Source organism: Erpetoichthys calabaricus, chromosome 2 (genome assembly GCF_900747795.2).
Source record: "Erpetoichthys calabaricus chromosome 2, fErpCal1.3, whole genome shotgun sequence".
Lineage (NCBI taxonomy): Eukaryota > Metazoa > Chordata > Cladistia > Polypteriformes > Polypteridae > Erpetoichthys > Erpetoichthys calabaricus.
The window spans coordinates 261,984,573-262,003,302 of record NC_041395.2 but is presented as its reverse complement, the minus strand read 5'-3'; the positions used below and the strand labels follow the sequence as shown (position 1 = coordinate 262,003,302).

General features: G+C 38.0%; 3 protein-coding genes across 4 annotated transcripts in view; all 3 read right to left on the bottom strand.

The window, feature by feature from the left end:
* Nucleotides 1-655: 655 nt before the first annotated feature.
* Nucleotides 656-4,801, bottom strand: LOC114646996 (interferon-induced protein with tetratricopeptide repeats 5-like). Its single transcript, XM_028795447.2, has 2 exons — nucleotides 4,580-4,801; nucleotides 656-2,063 (listed from the first exon to the last, which is right to left on the bottom strand). The coding sequence occupies exons 1-2, from the start codon at nucleotides 4,582-4,584 to the stop codon at nucleotides 656-658; spliced, it is 1,413 nt and encodes a 470-aa protein (XP_028651280.1). The 5' UTR covers nucleotides 4,585-4,801.
* A 5,918-nt stretch (nucleotides 4,802-10,719) lies between these two features.
* LOC114646995 (interferon-induced protein with tetratricopeptide repeats 5-like) lies at nucleotides 10,720-15,430 on the bottom strand. Its single transcript, XM_028795445.2, has 2 exons — nucleotides 15,250-15,430; nucleotides 10,720-12,893 (listed from the first exon to the last, which is right to left on the bottom strand). Exons 1-2 carry the CDS (start codon nucleotides 15,252-15,254, stop codon nucleotides 11,486-11,488), a joined length of 1,413 nt encoding a protein of 470 aa, XP_028651278.1. The 5' UTR covers nucleotides 15,255-15,430; the 3' UTR covers nucleotides 10,720-11,485.
* LOC114645585 (interferon-induced protein with tetratricopeptide repeats 5-like) overlaps nucleotides 10,720-18,730 on the bottom strand; it is a 29,522-nt gene continuing 21,511 nt past the window's right edge. For both annotated transcript variants that reach the window (XR_007934151.1, XR_007934150.1), the window contains exon 3: nucleotides 10,720-11,062. The gene's annotated coding sequence lies outside the window, so the exon portion shown is untranslated. The remainder of the gene's footprint in view (nucleotides 11,063-18,730) is intronic.

Sequence of the window (18,730 nt, the reverse complement as noted above, 5' to 3'; positions counted from 1 at the left end):
CCATCCAACCCGTGTGGCATTCACACAGTTGAGGAATTGTTTTGCATACCTGGATTAAAAATATGTAACAGATTGGGGTAAAGACAGCCAACACTGCCTGGAACTTACAAGCTTGGATATAAAATTCAGTGGATCATGGCTGCCTACCAGAAATAACAGATAAGTGAAGGAAATTGTTGTTCAGTCAGGGGTTGTCTGACTGACAAATAAGGCACTCTGAGTCTGGTGGACTCATGAAGAAACTACAGGAAACTACAAAAAAGAGAAAGTCCTGTCTTAATACTGTATAATGGATATCCTTTCGCTTGATTCGGCCTTTTCCTTTTATGGGGTTAAATTATATGCAGTATATGGAGCGTGTATGGAGGTTAGAAAGCATTCAGTCTACTTAAGAATTGTCCAATAAAAATCACAAAAAATATACAGTTATTTTTGAAGAAAGGTAGTAACAATGAAGAGCATCTCATTTGTTGCATCAAAGGTGTTCAAAGCTAAGTATCTTCTGTAAATCAAATGGATGATGGGTTTTCTAGATTGGATCTACAACTTCCTTTGTTTGAAAAGTCATTTCCAAATGAATATATGATGAAAATAATATTGTACACTGTGCTCACTTCACACACAGAAGGAAGTTGCCTTCAGAATCCAATGTCTTTTATTCCAGCTTCAGCCGCAATTCACAAAGAGCACTTAGGTAGTCTTCGTTCCCCGGGTCATTGAGCAAAGCTTTCTCAAAGCACTCAACTGCTAACATTTCTTGCTTTCTATGTTGATGAACCAAGCCCAGGAGACCATATGCTTCCCCATCTTTTGGATACCTGCCAATGCGTCTCTTTGCAATCCTTTCCAGTTGCTGTAGGCACCTATCTTTGTCATGTGTCTCTTTTCTACATGATAAGCCTGCTTTGTACTGCTTAATTGCAAGAACCTCCGATTGTTTGTTTTTAAAGAGGAAATCTCCATAACACCGATGTTTCATTGCAATGTCTTCTTCACAGGTATTCGGCATTTCACATGCTTTCTGGAACAATTCTTCAGCTTTTTGAAAGTCTTTTGACAATGCATACATCTTGGCCAGGTCCAGTTGTGCATGAACAAAGAAATGCTTCAACTCAAGTGCTTTTTGCAGATGCTCAATGCTCATCTCGATAAAAGGTCTTCTTAGCCAAGGTTGCAATTTGAATATTTTGTTCCTGTAACAGAGGCTAATCTGATGGTGCAGAAAAGCAGAATTGGGCATCTTTTCCAAAGCTCTTTTTAGGAGTTTAATAGATTCATCTTCACATCCAGCATTTCGTAACCCCATTGCTACATAGCGAGTTACATATGGCTCATCTGGGGCAAGAGTCAGAGCTTTCTCGATGAGTTTCATCCCTTCATCACGCTGCTTCAAAAATATAAGCTTTAAACCAAGGAGGACCACAATATGAGCATCTTCTGGATTCAACTCCATGGCATGCTTTAGTTGTTTTAAGGCAAGTGATTCTTCCATTGAAATTATGTCAAAGGACTCAGTACGATACAGTGCCATTGCATAGCCTTTGTTCCATTCTGGGTCATCTGGCTCTTGCTCAAGAGCTTTCTGAAAATAAACTATTGCTTCATTATAGTATTTCCTTGCAAACCTTAAGTAACACCATCCTTTCTCTCCATCCACGATGGAAAGAGGAGCAGAATAGCGAGAAGCTGATGGGATATTCTTGCAGATGTCTTCAATCTTTGATAAGAAGTCTTGAGCCTTACTGATGTCTCCCATGTGATAATATAACCAGGCATAGTTGCCATACGTAACCAATACCCATTTTTCAAAGTCATCTTCATGGTCTTTCTTCGCATAATCTTCTGCTTGCTTAAGATAAGCAAGTGCATCTTCATTACATCCCTGCATGTACTTCACATAAGCCAAAAAATTGAAAGATCTTACTTTCCCAGTAGGCAGTCGTATAGAATCTAACAATCGTTGAACCAGATTGTCGAGATCTACAGCCTCCTTTTCCAAGCCCCATGTGAAGTAACATTCTAACTGCATCAGCTTAGATTTAATGTCTTTGTCTTCTGAAGAACTGAGAAAAAGAAGAATTAAAAAGTAAGTACATTGGAAATGTGCAACATTTGACCATGTACTCAAAACAGTATAAATGTTGGTTGGGTAAACATGTTTATGAAAGATGTAAGAGCAGCAAGTGCCAGCCACATTTGACAATTGTATCTTAATTCAACTATCAATAGTCTAATGGAGCAAGGCCTTTCATATTTATGACTGTTTGTATATTATTGATTAAATGAAAATGTGTGGCATAATTAGTCTAAATTGATTCAAAGATATTACATCTTTTTTTAATCTTAGAAAAATAATGTACATTAGGAATTCACAATGTACTTTAATGGACATTTGTCATACAATAGAAACATGTAAATGTTATGAAATGGACTCAAATACATCTTTAAATGCAGAAACAATAATAAAATTAACATCTTTAAACCTCTTAAAGTTACTGAATACAAGCCATGTTAAGTATGACCTGTCCTTCTAAGGTATCATGATTTATATGACTATCTTTCTTAAATTGTATAAATCAGAGAAGACAAAAAAAAGATTATTTGATACAGTTTGATGGAAATGTGTCATATTTTTTCAGTGAACTTAGCAGTCTATATGTGTTTTATATCTTGTATAGATATTACAATATTATTAAAAATACCTCTTAGTATTTCTTTATAATTCTTTCCCCACACATATGCAAAATTTAGGATGAGACAATCACATTTCAAATGTTTTAATGTTGGAACACAAGAAAAAAAGAGATGTCATAGCAAATTCATCTTCTTAGTCGTTTACTGTCCTGTGATCGTTCCTGCCTTGCAACCTATGGTTGCTGGTGTAGGCTCCAGATGCGCCATGACCCTGCAATCTACAAATTTGAACTACGGATAGATAAAGTATTATTTTCTTAATAATGCATTACTCATTTGAGAAAATATGCTTCAAAGGAAAAACAGCTTCTTTTTTGACTCCATTGTCACTATGATGATAATCGCCTCATTGAGCCCCAGTATGGGTTCTCCGATGAAGAAGTTTTAAGAACCCTTGATTTAGAGGAGTAAAGCGCATGCGTTGTGTTGTCAGCCTCTCGTTTAGACAAGTGAAAGTAGCACACGTCTGATTCGGCCTATTCATCATAATATAATGTTTTAATTATTTGTTACATTTCGAATTTATGAACATATTAAATGAATACGGGTATGACGTTAATCAGCATCCAGCCCTGCAAGCAGGTCCTCCAACTTGCATGAAAAACGTTGGGGTTGGTGGCAGGATTGGCTTTGTAGCCACCGTAAAAAAAAAAAAAAAGCCTCGGACTGTTCCCGTGTGCTGCTGAGGTATCACCCGTTCCACGGCTAAACTCGAGTCCCAATCCCGGTATTTCGTCGTGTGGTGGGTGCGCAACGCATCTGCCTCATTCCTAAATATATATAACATGGCATAACCTGTACTATCTTTGCATTTAACACAATATACATTAAGTAGGCACACTATACGCCATATTTTACTGGTGAATCGGGGAATACTTTCGACAAATACATTTATTCTCATACTTTAACTATTCATTCAAACAAGTACTTTCTTAAACTTTTACTTCAGTTGAAAGATCAATGCAATACTTCAACATTTGCTAGAGTTCGTTTTTGTTCATTTCTACTTTTACTTAAGTAAATTGCGTGCTTCCTCCACCCCCGAGGCAAGCATATTAAGTCACACATCACGCACTGCCATTCTCTTACGCTGTTACGTAACGCTGTTTCCATAGCAACTGCAGGTAATCAAAACATTTTCAAGTCGTCAGGTAGAGTAAGCAAACCAGTTCCGCAAGTGACATCGTGCCTAATGTGAAACTGTATTGCTGGTCTTGATGTTGGCATTGATCACCCACCTCTCACGCCCCTTGAATTTCGCCACCTGATGTTGTATTTAGGACTTTGAACGCTTGTCCTGTTTCTTCGTGGGCTCCATCGGTTTGCACCTCTTTTTCTATTACATGTCCGAAAAAGAGAGTGTTACTTCAGCCCGGCTCGTCAAGGCGGTGGACTGCTGTTTCCATACCTTTTTGCGGCTCTGCGTTGGACAGCGTCTGGGGCTGCCTGATATGTTCGGAGTTCGGACCCCCTGCGATTTTAGTTCAATTGAGCGGTTTGCTTGATATTCAAGTTAACTTTACCACCATATGCATCACTAGAGCAAGGTATTCAGTGCTGGGCAGCTTCTGTAAGCGTATTTACGACAATGCATTCTCTTCTCACATACGTACTGTATCTACAGCACACAAAACTGTGACAGTTCACTAGCTAAAAACATTTTATTAGGCGGCTTCAGCTTCGATCGTAACCCCTACTTCGATACAATACTTGTATTATATATAGAATATATACTATATTTGAAAAGCTAGCCACGGTAACCATTCCTCACAGCAAAACGACTTGTGCAGATCTGTCAAAATGCACGGCTTTTCTATCACTGTTCCTCAAATATCGCTCTGCGTACTGCAATGCATGCAGATTAAGATTAAGATAGCGCACTTACCACATGGCTGGCGTCTGAAGTTGTTCCGTGGCAGAGATGGGTCAGGGATTTGTTTCTTTTACAGCAAGCGGTTACGCAGCAAGCTTGTCGTTTGTTACTTTTGCGTCCAAAATGAAAAACGAAACTTAAATGCAGATATTTTGGAAATTGAAACTAACCCCATTGTGCTTTAGCGAAATAACTTCTTTACAAAAAAAAGGACTGCAGTTTTTGTGGTCAGTTTGAGTATTAAGCTAATATGCCTTTGGGATTTGGCAGGACACATCGTATATCAATGTTACAGGTTTATAAAGGGCAATTATTGTCATGTGTACGGGGTAGTTTTAAAGTGTTAATCAGCATTGCACATATATCTGTAATAATAATAATATTAATCATGAACTGAGGCTATTTTCTGAACACCACTGTGCAAAGATCAATGCTGGCAGGGAGTTGCAGCCAAACCTCACAGCACTGAGCATAAGTCAGGAGCCAAAACATTGCACTGCAGAGCATACAGATACACAAGCTAGACAATTTTGAGTGTATTTGAGACAGACAGACAGACAGAATGAAAGAAAGAAAGAGTGCATTTCAAAATCAAGGAAAAATAAAAATGTGCGGTTTTCCTTATTGACCTCAAATACAATCCTGTCATTCATCTTTAAAGGTAAATTGTTACAACAGTGACGTTGTTCTGATTGTCAAGAACTGAGCAACCCCACATCTTTCAAAACTCTGTTCAATACCCCAATATATTTACATACATATTGTCTTTAAATACTGCATTTTTAAAAGCACTTTACTGGGTTGTGTGGTTTCTTGTAGAGTCATTGCTTGATGAAGAACCATTTCACTCTGTAAAGGCTTCTCTGCTCGTGAAGTTGGTTCTTTGAAACATTTGAAAGGTTCCTAATTTGTGGAGAAAGGAAAAATCTTTAATGTCGAGTAGGTGTTGTAGCAGGATATGACAGATGAAGAAAACCAGAACTTAGCCTGAGTTAGTGTGTGCAGCGAGAGTCCATTTAAAATCAGGAATTCATTGTTCTTTCATAAGTCTGTTATCAGTTCTTCATGGCTATTTATGGAGCCTGTGATGAATTTAAATAAACCGAGCTTCTTCCTGGAACCTTCATGTGGACGGTTCTTTTGGCATAAAAAACATTGTTTCCTGACTGAATTGCTCTAAAGATACACTTTGACACCTTTTTAAAGAGGGTAGGTACATTTTAGAAGGGGGATAGAGAATATAAAATACATGTTTATATTTACAAACACATTTCCAGTTAAAGTTTATCTACAGACTCACAGGTGATGAGTTCAACAAATTTCTTTCTTTTGAAAAGGAGAGTTAATTCACATTTCTTCATTAAGCATTTTAAACTTACTTTTTACTGTTTTATGTTCACCATCCTTTTTCTTCTTCTTTCTCATAAACTATGAATACTGTATGTGTTTTTTTCATTGAGACTTTGAAATAATAACACTGATCTTTTAGTAAACAAAATGCCAGTAAAAGAAAATGAAGTACGTCAGCACATGACAGATAGTTTCTAGTTTTACAAATGTTTAGCATAACATTTATGTTGATTGGTTAGCTCATAAAATCTTTAATAAAACCGGTAAGTTTCTGTTTCTTAAGCACCACTCTTCACAGTGCATATTAGTCAGTGATATGTGAACGTTAGAGACCCAGGTTGACCCTAACAAGTGTGAATAAACAAATCCTACTGAATTCTTAACACATGACTCTCCAGACCTCTTTATGTGAAAGATGCTCATGTCACCATTTCTTTCTTTTCTTTCTTATTGCCTTTAGAGCACAAATGAACAGGCTGTCATCACTCGTTAGAGGTCTTCAGTCTACGTAGTAACTGCTTTCTGCACTCATTCTTTGCTCTTCAGGTATCTCTCATTCCAATACTTGCCAGGCTCCACTATCATCACATATGAGTTTCTATTTGTAGTCTTCATGTATGACTTTTAGAGAAAGTTCCTTCTTCTCGCTTTGTAAGACACTTCTAATTGTATTACCTGCATCTTATTCACTATTGTGATATCTCCCATATTAACCACATCATTATACAGATAGAAAGGTACTTCTTGTTCTTTTTGTAATCAAAATTTTATTAAATGACAAAGCCAAAGCTTTAAATTGAAACCATTCTGAGAAGAATTACAATAAGCATTCCACAAGTTCATCGCTCTCTCACTCCACAGTTTTCAGCAACAAGGTCCCAGTGGGAGTAGATAAAGTGAATTATTAAAGACATGCTGCAGCCCAACTTCTGATAGGATGACACCATCTCACAGCAATGTCCTCTTCATTTTCAATTCTCTTCTTATTCAGGAAATTTGCACAAACTTGTTTAAAAGTCCCACACACACTTTTGCTCACAATGGAGAATTTGTCAACAAAGTGATTGTCCTTGAGATGTTCTTGTATTTGTGATCCAAAGAAAGCCAACTTCGATATTTTGCCTCACTTAGACTAGGAAACCTTTCCCATAGGTAGCAGAAATAATGTCCCCTGTCAGAAGTTGTTTTCTATATCTAAAAAACTACAGCTAAAGATCAATTTTCATGGTCATATTTGTGTACAGAGAGTCCAAATTAGGGGACCTAGTCTATTTTGGTCCAGGAAACATTTTGTCTGTTGTGTAATATGTAAATTACTTTGTGTAAATTTGTTATTTAACATTATAGATAGATAGATAGATAGATAGATAGATAGATAGATAGATAGATAGATAGATAGATAGATAGATAGATAGATAGATAGATAGATAGATAGATAGATAGATAGATAATTTATTAATCCCAATGGGAAATTCACATTAATTAATGTCTTTTTAAATTAGTTTAATCAAAACACATTTTAACACTAATCAAGGCAGACATATGTGTTATTTAGCAGAAATCGTATCATATGATATCTCTAATATTTCTGTCATCTTGCATTGTGGATACTTATCCTTTTATATTCATCACTTCTCAACTCTCATCATTCCCTTTAACTTATTGTTCTCATTATTCTACAATTTCTTACCCAGTCCTGCAAACCTTAAAGAGTGATACCCCAGCATGCACTCTCTGTCCAGGAAGAGGATTATGGGAGCACATCCTCAGCAGCTGCCTACTGGTGGCGCCATGACCAGGCACTGAAGGCACTGGCAGAGAGCACTACTTTGGCCATTAGCACCAGCAAACAATGTGACCAGAGGAAGCACATCTCCTTTGTCAGAGCTGGAGTACAGCCCCATCATCAGCACAGATCATTATCATCATCAGATCTAGTCAATATCATGTCAAACTGGTTGCTTTAAGTTGACTTGGAATGGCAGCTGAAGGTTCCTGACCACACAAGAACAAATTGACCGAGGTTGGATTTAGGCCTTTTTTTTACCTGAGGGAACCATAATGAGGAGGTGAATGAGCAGAAGCGGGCCTCATACCAGGAGCTGGTGAGCAGTGCCAGAGTCAAGGATGGAAGGCTCTCTGATAGCCCATTGAAGTAGGATGCAGGGATTTTGCTAGCCGTTCACTCTAATGAGTCCACACCCTACTTGGCTTTGCTGGGGCTGGCAAGAGGAAAACAATCAACATCACAGTGAAGACTGTTGAGAGCCCCTAAATTGTTATGGATCAGAAGGGTGATCCATGGGTAATGTTTGCTGGAACACACGTTGGGGTCTCATCAACCCTCATCTGGGTGAGGGTGTATGATGTTGAAAGACCCAAAACATGTAATGACCCCAGGATACATCACTGATGATGTGTCCCAGCATATCCATTCATGAGAATTCATCTCAGAGTCACTCTAATGTTTGTGCAAGACTCATTTCGTATTTTATTTATTAATCTTATTAAATATTTTTCTCATATTGTAAAACATGAATGATAAATGTCCAATATATGAGTGAGCATGGGTGTGTATCCTGTGAAGGTTTAGCAGTCCACTCAGGATTGGTGCTCTCCTTGAACCGAACACTCAAGCACCCACAATTAATGTAGTTTTACACCATCTTATAACAAATTCTGCAGTTAATAATTATATATACAGGTACATGCACACATACTCTCAGACCCACATAATACAAATCAAGATCATAGGATCCTAATGGCATAACCTTAGATAGGGTGCCAGCCCATTGCAGAGCACACACCCACCCAACATGGACCAGTTCAGAATGACCAGTTAACCTAAAATGCATGTCTTTAGGAATGTGGGAGGAAATCTGATGAAAGATGGGGACAGCATCCAGACTCCTCACAGAGAACAAACAGGTGTATGATTTGAACCCAGAATGCTTTCTGTGTGAGACAGAGGTGCTTACCAGTGTGCCACCACATTAACAAGTACAACAGAAGTAAAGCTGTCACAGTTTTTAAAATAAAGATGTTTAATTGTATTATAGTTATAGTTATAATGAAATAATCTATTTAATGCCCATGATCTACAGCAAAAAAAATATCTACACTTGCAGTGTGTGCTTTTGTGTGTAAACCATGGCTACCAAAAGGAATGGACACAAACCACAGCTAAAGAAACAAAGAGTTTCATTTCACTCCTTTCTATAGTGTTTTTTCTCCATATGTTTATTGGTAAAGACAATGAATAACTCTGTTATAAAATTTCTCATGTAGCACTAAAATCTACAAAAGCCACGATATTTTCTAAATCCAAACCAGTGTTGTCAAGTTGTAGTGTTGTTCTCAGGTTCAAAAACGTCTTTGCTTTGTTTAACATTTATTTTGCTCTTCTGTTATCTAAAGCTATGTGAATTCAGGTATTTTATTTTTATTTACATAATGTGTATCAGGATAACATTTCCTTTTCTCCTAAAAATGGCTCAGGCTCATGTAATGTTTTTCTGACTTCAACGGATACCTAGACATCTGCAAAAAAAGGTTTTACACTACGGAATGATGGTCTCTGAGCTCCAGCTTGACACATTTACCCAGCATACTCTTAGAACCTCAGTAGAATAGTCATTAGAATGGACCATTTGGAGGTGTCTATAACATAAGCCCTAGATCCAGTTGGGATGGCAGGAACCATTCTCATTGAGACAGAGATGTGACAGTTGTGATGGAAATCACGGGGGCATCAGTGAGCCCCAGACACCAAAACACAAATGCACAGAGTCCCGAGTTCAACTAATGGAGTGTTTATTCAACACACTTCTACAAAGTAATAAAAGCACAAGCACTAATATCCTTTCTCTCTCTGTACAGTTCGCCTCTCCTTTCACCACTGCACTGTCCTCCTCCACTTCAGTGTTGCTTTACATCCTCTCAGCTCCCACTCACCTGGACAAGGGAGTGTGGTCCCATTTATTAAGGACCCGGGAATACTTCTGTTGCTAGGGACACTACCCAATGGAAGGACTCCCATGTGATACGGAAGTCCCATTTTGTGGCATCCATGGTCCCCAGCAGGGCTGCATTGCTGGACTACATCTCACAGCATTCTCTACTGGTTCCGAAATTGGTGCTGATATGAAGGACTGCTGTTATCTCAATTTTTGGTTGAATAAAAAATCCCCAGCAATACCTTCCACTTCCAGTGGGCTGTCCGTCCATCTCCTCCGACCATCACTTCCGGGTTTGGCGCCTTCCTTTCTCTTGGTCAGGATGCCCATCTGCCTGTTCGGAGCCTCCCATCCGGGTAAGGAACCATCCCCTTCTCTGGTTGGGATGTCCGTCCAACCCATGTGGCATTCACACGGTCGAGGAATTGTTTTGGATACCTGGACTAAGAATATGTAACAGACTGGTGTAAAGACAGCCAACACTGCCTGGAACTTACAAGCTTGGATATAAAATTCAGTGGATCATGGCTTCCTACAAGAAATAACAGATAAGTGAAGGAAATCACCCGAGAGAGAGATATGGAAGTTCAGAGAATTGGTTAATCTGGAAAGCAATCAGGCTCACTGCTCTCTCTTATCGTCAGTTATTCTCCTCAGCACAGGGGAGCCCATGCAGACCAAGATGTATTTTTATTTATCTATTGTATGTGCCAAGGTTGCTTCCCAGTCACCTTCATTTGTCTAAATTGTAAGGTGTTCATTTCTCAGTATTTATTGCAATGTGAGGCAAAGCAATGCTCATTCATGAATGTTCTTATTTATTAATTGGTTAATAAGGTGCTGCAGTAAAGTGAGGTACAAACTTTCATGGTACATAAGATATGTGCACACATCATTCAAAGCTTTTAGAAAAGTTCAAGTTAAACAGTTAAAGAGTGCATTTTTAAGTTTTACACTATGTATTAATTGATACTGCATTTGTAAGCATTTTGTTCTGATGTGTGAGCGAAGGCTGGGAGATGGTGTAATCGTCAGTCCTTTCATCCATCCATCCACCCATCTTCTGAACAAACTTGCTGAAGTCCAGAGTGGTAGCCATGAAGCAGGTGTCATCCCTTCAGTTCATCTTACTTTATCGAAGAGTCAGGGGTTGTCTGACTGAAAAATAAGGCACTCTGAGTCTGGTGGACTCATGAAGAAGCTACTGGAAACTACAAAAAGAGAAAGTCCTGTTTTAATACTGTATAATGGATATCCTTTCACTTGATTTGGCCTTTTCCTTTCAGAGGATTATATTATATGCAGTATATGGAGCGTGTATGGAGGTTAGAAAGCATTCAGTCTACTAAACAATTGTCCAATAAAAATCACAAAAAATATACAGTTATTTTTGAGAAAGTTAGTAACAATGAAGAGCATCTCATTTGTTGCATCAAAGGTGTTCAAAGCTAAGCATCTTCTGTAAATCAAATGGATGATGGGTTTACTAGATTGGATCTACAACTTCCTTTGTTTGAAAAGTCATTTCCAAATGAATATATGATGAAAATAATATTGTAGACTGTGCTCACTTCACACACAGAAGGAAGTTGCCTTCAGAATCCAATGACTTTTATTCCAGCTTGAGCCACAATTCACAAAGAGCACTTAGGTAGTCTTCGTTCCCCGGGTCATTGAGCAAAGCTTTCTCAAAGCACTCAACTGCTAACATTTCTTGCTTTCTATGTTGATGAACCAAGCCCAGGAGACCATATGCTTCCCCATCTTTTGGATACCAGCCAACGCGTCTCTCTGCAATGCTTTCCAGTTGCTGTAGGCACCTTTCTTTGTCATGTGTCTCTTTTCTACATGATAAGCCTGCTTTGTACTGCTTAATTGCAAGAACCTCCGATTGTTTGTATTTAAAGAGGAAATCTCCATAATACCGATGTTTCATTGCAATGTCTTCTTCACAGGTATTCTGCATTTCACATGCTTTCTGGAACAATTCTTCAGCTTTTTGAAAGTCTTTTGACAATGCATACATCTTGGCCAGTTCCAGTTGTGCATTAAAAAAGAAATGCTTCAACTCAAGTGCTCTTTCCAGATGCTGAATGCTCAACTCGATAAAAGGTCTTCTTAGCCAAGGTTGCAATTTGAATATTTTGTTCCTGTAACAGAGGCCAATCTGATGGTGCAGAAAAGCAGAATTGGGCATCTTTTCCAAAGCTCTTTTTAGGAGTTTAATAGATTCATCTTCACATCCAGTATTTCGCAACCCCATTGCTGCATAGCGAGTTACATACGGCTCGTCTGGGTCAAGAGTCAGAGCTTTCTCAATGAGCTTAATTCCTTCATCACGCTGCTTTAAAAATATAAGCTTTAAACCAAGGAGGACCACAATATGAGCATCTTCTGGATTCAACTCCATGGCATGCTTTAGTTGTTTTAAGGCAAGTGATTCTTCCATTGAAATTATGTCAAAGGACTCAGTACGATACAGTGCCATTGCATAGCCTTTGTTCCATTCTGGGTCATCTGGCTCTTGCTCAAGAGCTTTCTGAAAATAAACTATTGCTTCATTATAGTATTTCCTTGCAAACCTGCAGTAACACCATCCTTTCTCTCCATCCACGATGGAAAGAGGAGCAGAATAGCGAGAAGCTGACAGGATATTCTTGCAGATGTCTTCAATCTTTGATAAGAAGTCTTGAGCTTTACTGATGTCTCCCATGTGATAATATAACCAGGCATAGTTGCCATAAGTAACCAATACCCATTTTTCAAAGTCATCTTCATGGTCTTTCTTCGCATAATCTTCTGCTTGCTTAAGATAAGCAAGTGCATCTTCATTACATCCCTGCATGTACTTCGCATAAGCCAAAAAATTGAAAGATCTTACTTTCCCAGTAGGCAGTCGTATAGAATCTAACAATCGTTGAACCAGATTGTCGAGATCTACAGCCTCCTTTTCCAAGCCCCATGTGAAGTAACATTCTAACTGCATCAGCTTAGATTTAATGTCTTTGTCTTCTGAAGAACTGAGAAAAAGAAGAATTAAAAAGTAAGTACATTGGAAATGTGCAACATTTGACCATGTACTCAAAACAGTATAAATGTTGGTTGGGTAAACATGTTTATGAAAGATGTAAGAGCAGCAAGTGCCAGCCACATTTGACAATTGTATCTTAATTCAACTATCAATAGTCTAATGGAGCAAGGCCTTTCATATTTATGACTGTTTGTATATTATTGATTAAATGAAAATGTGTGGCATAATTAGTCTAAATTGATTCAAAGATATTAAATCTTTTTTTAATCAGAGAAAAATAATGTATGTTAGGATTTCACAATGCACTTTAATAGACATTTGTCATACAATAGAAACATGTAAATGTTATGAAATGAACTCAAATACTTCTTTAAATGCAGAAGCAGTAATAAAATTAACATCTTTCAACCTTTTAAAGTTACTGAATACAAGCCATGTTAAGTATGTCCTGTCTTTCTAAGGTATCATGATTTATATGACTATCTTTCTGAATTTGTATAAGTCAGAGAGGACAAAAACAAAATTAAGATTATTTGATACAGTTTGATGGAAATGTGTTAGATTTTTTCAGTGAACTTAGCAGTCTATGTGTGTTTTATATCTTGTATAGATATTACAATATTATTAAAAATACCTGTTACTATTTCTTAATAATTCTTTCCCCACAGATATGCAAAATTTAGGATGAGACATTCACATTTCAAATGTTTTAATGTTGGAACACAAGAAAAAAAGAGATATCATAGCAAATGCATCTTCTTAGTCGTTTACTGTCCAGTGATAGTTTCTGCCTTGCACCCTATGGTTGCTGGTATAGGCTCCAGATGCCCCATAACCCTGCCCCTGTACGGGTCCTCCGATAAAGAAGTTTAAGAACCGTTGATTTAGAGGCGTAATGCGCATGCGTTGTGCTGTCAGATTCTCTCGTTTAGACAAGTGAAAGTAGCACACGTCTGATTCGTCCTATTCATCATAATATAATGTTTTAATTATTTGTTACATTTCGAATTTATGAATATATTAAATTAATACGGGTATGACGTTAATCAGCATCCAGCCCTGCATGCAGGTCTTCCAACTTGCATGAAAAACGTTGGGGGTTGGTGGCAGGATTGGCTTTGTAGCCACCGTAAAAAAAAAAAAAAAAAAGCCTCGAACTGTTCCCGTGTGCTGCTGAGGTATCACCCGTTCCATGGCTACACTCGAGTCCCAATCCCGGTATTTCGTGGTGTGGTGGGTGCGCAACGCATCTGCCTCATTCCTAAATATATATAACATGGCATAACCTGTACTATCTTTGCATTTAACACAATATACATTAAGTAGGCACACCATACGCCATATTTTACTGGTGAATCTGGGAATACTTTCGACAAATACATTTATTCTCATACTTTAACTATTCATTCAAACAAGTACTTTCTTAAACTTTTACTTCAGTTGAAAGATCAATGCGATACTTCAACATTTGCTAGAGTTTATTTTTGTTCATTTTTACTTTTACTTAAGTAAATTGTGTGCTTCCTCCACCCCTAAGGCAAGCATATTAAGTCACACATAACGCACTGCCATTCTCTTACGCTGCTACGTAACGTGGTTTCCATAGCAACTGCAGGTAAACAAAAGACTTTCAAGTTTTCAGGTAGAGTAAGCAAACCATCTCCGCAAGCGACATAGTGCCTAAAGTGAAACTGTATTGCTGGTCTTGTTGTTGGCATTGATCACCCACCTCTCACGCCGCTTGAATTTCGCCACTTGCTATTGTATTTAGGACTTTGAACGCTTGCCCAGTTTCTTCGTGGGCTCCATCGGTTTGCACCTCTTTTTCTACTACATGTCCGAAAAAGAGAGTGTTACTTCAGCCCGGCTCGTCAAGGCGGTGGACTGCTGTTTCCATACCTTTTTGTGGCTCTGCGTTGGACAGCGTCTGGGGCTGCCTGATATGTTCGGACCCCCTGCGATTTTAGTTCAATTGAGCGGTTTGCTTATTCAAGTTAACTTTACCACCATATGCATCACTAGAGCAAGGTATTCAGTGCTGGGCAGCTTCTATAAGCGTATTTACGACAATGTATTCTCTTCTCACATACGTACTGTATCTGTGACAGTTCACTAGCTAAACACATTTTATTAGGCGGCTTAAGCTTCGATCGTAACCACTACTTCGACACTATTCCTGTATTATATACACAATATATACCATATTTGAAAAGCTAGCTACGATAACCATTCCGCACGGCAAAACGACTTGTGCAGATCTGTCAAAATGCACGGCTTTTGTATAACTGCTCCTCAAATAACGCTCTGCGTACTGCAATGCATGCAGATTAAGACAGCGCACTTACCCCATGGCTGGCGTCTGAAGTTGTCCTGCGGCAGAGCTAGATCGGGGATTTGCTTCTTTTACAGAAAATGGTCACGCAGCAAACTTGTCATTTGTTCCTCTTGCGGCCAAAATGAAAAAGGAAACTTAAATGCAGATATTTTGGAAATTGAAAGTCACCCCATTGTGCATTAGCGAAATAACTTCTTTACAAAAAAAAAAAAAAAAAAGGATTTCAGTGTTTGTGGTCAGTTTGAGTATTAAGATAATTTGCCTTTGGGATTTGGCAGGACAAATTTTACAGGTTTGTATTGGGCCAGTATTGTCATGTATAGGGGTAGTTTAAAAGTGTTAATCAGCATAGCTTCTATATCTGTAATAATAATAATATTAATCATGAACTGAGGCTATTTTCTGAAAAGAACTGTGCAAAGATCAGTGGTGGCAGAACCAAACCTTGCAGCACTGAGCATAAGTCAGGAGCCAAAACATTCCACTGCAGAGCATACAGACACACCAGCTAGACTATTTTGAGTGTATTTGAGACAGACAGACAGACAGACAGACATACAGACAGACAGACAGACAGAAAGAAAGAAAGAAAGAAAGAAAGAAAGAAAGAAAGAAAGAAAGAAAGAAAGAAAGAAAGAAAGAAAGAATTTCAAAATCAAGGGAAAATAAAAATGTACGCTTTTCCTTATTGACCTCAAATACAATCCTGTCATTCATCTTTAAAGGTAAACTGCTACACCAGTGACGTTGTTCTGATTGTCAAGAGCTGAGTGACCCCAAATCTTTCAAAACTCTGTTCAATAGCCCAACATATTTACAGATTGTCTTTAAATGTTGCAATTTTAAAAGCACTTTACTGGGTTGTGTGATTTCTTGTAGAGCCATTGCTTGATGAAGAACCATTTCACTCTGTAAAGGCTTCTCTGCTCGTGAAGCTGGTTCTTTGGACATTTGAAAGGTTCCTACTTTGTGAACAAATAAAATATTTAATGTCTAGTAGGTGTTGTAGCAGGATATGACAGATGAAGAAAACCAGAACTTAGCCCGAGTTAGTGTATGCAGCGAGAGTCCATTTAAAATCAGGAATCCATTGTTGTTTCATAAGTCTGTTATCAGCTCTTCATGGCTATTTATGGAGCCTGTGATGAATTTAAATAAACCGAGCTTTTTCCTGGAACCTTCATGTGGACGGTTCTTTTGGCATAAAAAACATTGTTTCCCTACTGAATTGCTCTAAAGATACACTTTGACACCTTTTTAAAGAGGGTAGGTACATTTTAGAAGGGGGATAGAAAATATAAAAAACATGTTTATATTTACAAACACATTTCCAGTTAGAGTTTATCTACAGACTTACAGGTGATGAGTTCAACAAATTTCTTTCTTTTGAAAAGGAGAGTTAATTCACATTTCTTCTTTAAGCATTTTAAACTTACTTTTTACTGTTTTATGTTCACCATCCTTTTTCTTCTTCTTTCTCATAAACTATGAATACTGTATGTGTGTTTTGTTCATTGTGACTTTGAAATAATAACACTGATCTTTTAGTAAACAAAATCCCAGTAACAGAAAATGAAGTATGTCAGCACATGACAGATAGTTTCTAGTTTTACAAATGTTTAGCAGAACATTTATGTTGATTGGTTAGCTCACATAATCTTTAATAAAACAGGCAAGTTTCTGTTTCTTAAGCACCACTCTTCACAGTGCATATTAGTCAGAGATATGACAAGGCGCAGATCTTTAACCTACAGTTCATGATCTCTTCTTCTTTATCTGGGACTGTCATATGTGAACGTTAGAGACCTAGGTTGACCCTAACAAGTGTGAATAAACAAATCCTACTGAATTCTTAACACATGACTCTCCAGACCTCTTTATGTGACAGATGCTCATGTCACCATTTCTTTCTTTTCTTTCTAATTGCCTTTAGAGCACAAATGAAGAGGCTGTCATCACTCATTAGAGGTCTTCAGTCTAGGTAGTAACTGCTTTCTGCACTCATTCTTTGGTCTTCAGGTATCTCTCATTCCAATACTTGCCAGGCTCCACTATCATCAAATATGAGTTTCTATTTGTAGTATTCATGTATGACTTTTAGAGAAAGGTTCTTCTTCTCACTTTTTAAGACACTTGTAATTGTATTACCTGCATCTTATTCACTATTGTGATATCTCCCATATTAACCACATTATTATACAGATAGAGAGGTAACTCTTGTTCTTTTTGTGATTCAAAATTTTATTGAATTAAAGCCAATGCTTTAAATTGAAACCATTCTAAGAAGAATTACAATAAGCATTCCACAAGTTCATCGCTCTCTCAATCCACAGTTTTCAGCAACAAGGTCCCAGTGGGAGTAGATAAAGTGAATTATTAAAGACATGCCGCAGCCCAACTTCTGATAGGATGACACCATCTTCACAGCAATGTCCTCTTCATTTTCAATTCTCGTGTTTTTCAGGAAATTTGCACAAACTTGTTTAAAAGTCCCACACAAACTTTTGCTCATAATGGAGAATTTGTCAACAAAGAGTCCCTGGGAAGTTCCTGTATGTGTGATCCAAAGAAAGCCAACTCCGATATTTTGCATCACTTAGACTAGGAAACCTTTCCCATAGGTAGCAGAAACAATGTCCCCTGTCAGAAGTTGTTTTCTATATCTAAAAAACTACAGCTAAAGATCAATTTTCATGGTCATATTTGTGTACAGGGAATCCAAATTAGGGGGACCTAGTCTATTTTGGTCCAGGAAACATTTTGTCTGTTGTGTAATATGTAAATTACTTTGTGTAAATTTGTTATTTATCATTAATGTCTTTTTAAATTAGTTTCATCACAACACATTTTAACACTAATCAAGGCAGAGATACGTGTTTTTTTAGCAGAAATCGTATCATATGATATCTCTAATATTTCTGTCATCTTGCATTGTGGATACTTATCCTTTTATATTCATCACTTCTCAACTCTCATCATTCCCTATTAACTTATTGTTCTCATTATTCTACAATTTCTTACCCAGTCCTGCAAACCTTAAAGAGTGATACCCCAGCATGCACTCTCTGTCCAGGAAGAGGATTATGGGAGCACATCCTCAGCAGCTGCCTACTGGTGGCGCCATGACCAGGCACTGAAGGCACTGGCAGAGAGCACTACTTTGGCCATTAGCACCAGCAAACAATGTGACCAGAGGAAGCACATCTCCTTTGTCAGAGCTGGAGTACAGCCCCATCATCAGCACAGATCATTATCATCATCAGATCTAGTCAATATCATGTCAAACTGGTTGCTTTAAGTTGACTTGGAATGGCAGCTGAAGGTTCCTGACCACACAAGAACAAATTGACCGAGGTTGGATTTAGGCCTTTTTTTTACCTGAGGGAACCATAATGAGGAGGTGAATGAGCAGAAGTGGGCCACATACCAGGAGCTGGTGAGCAGTGCCAGAGTCAAGGATGGAAGGCTCTCTGATAGCCCATTGAAGTAGG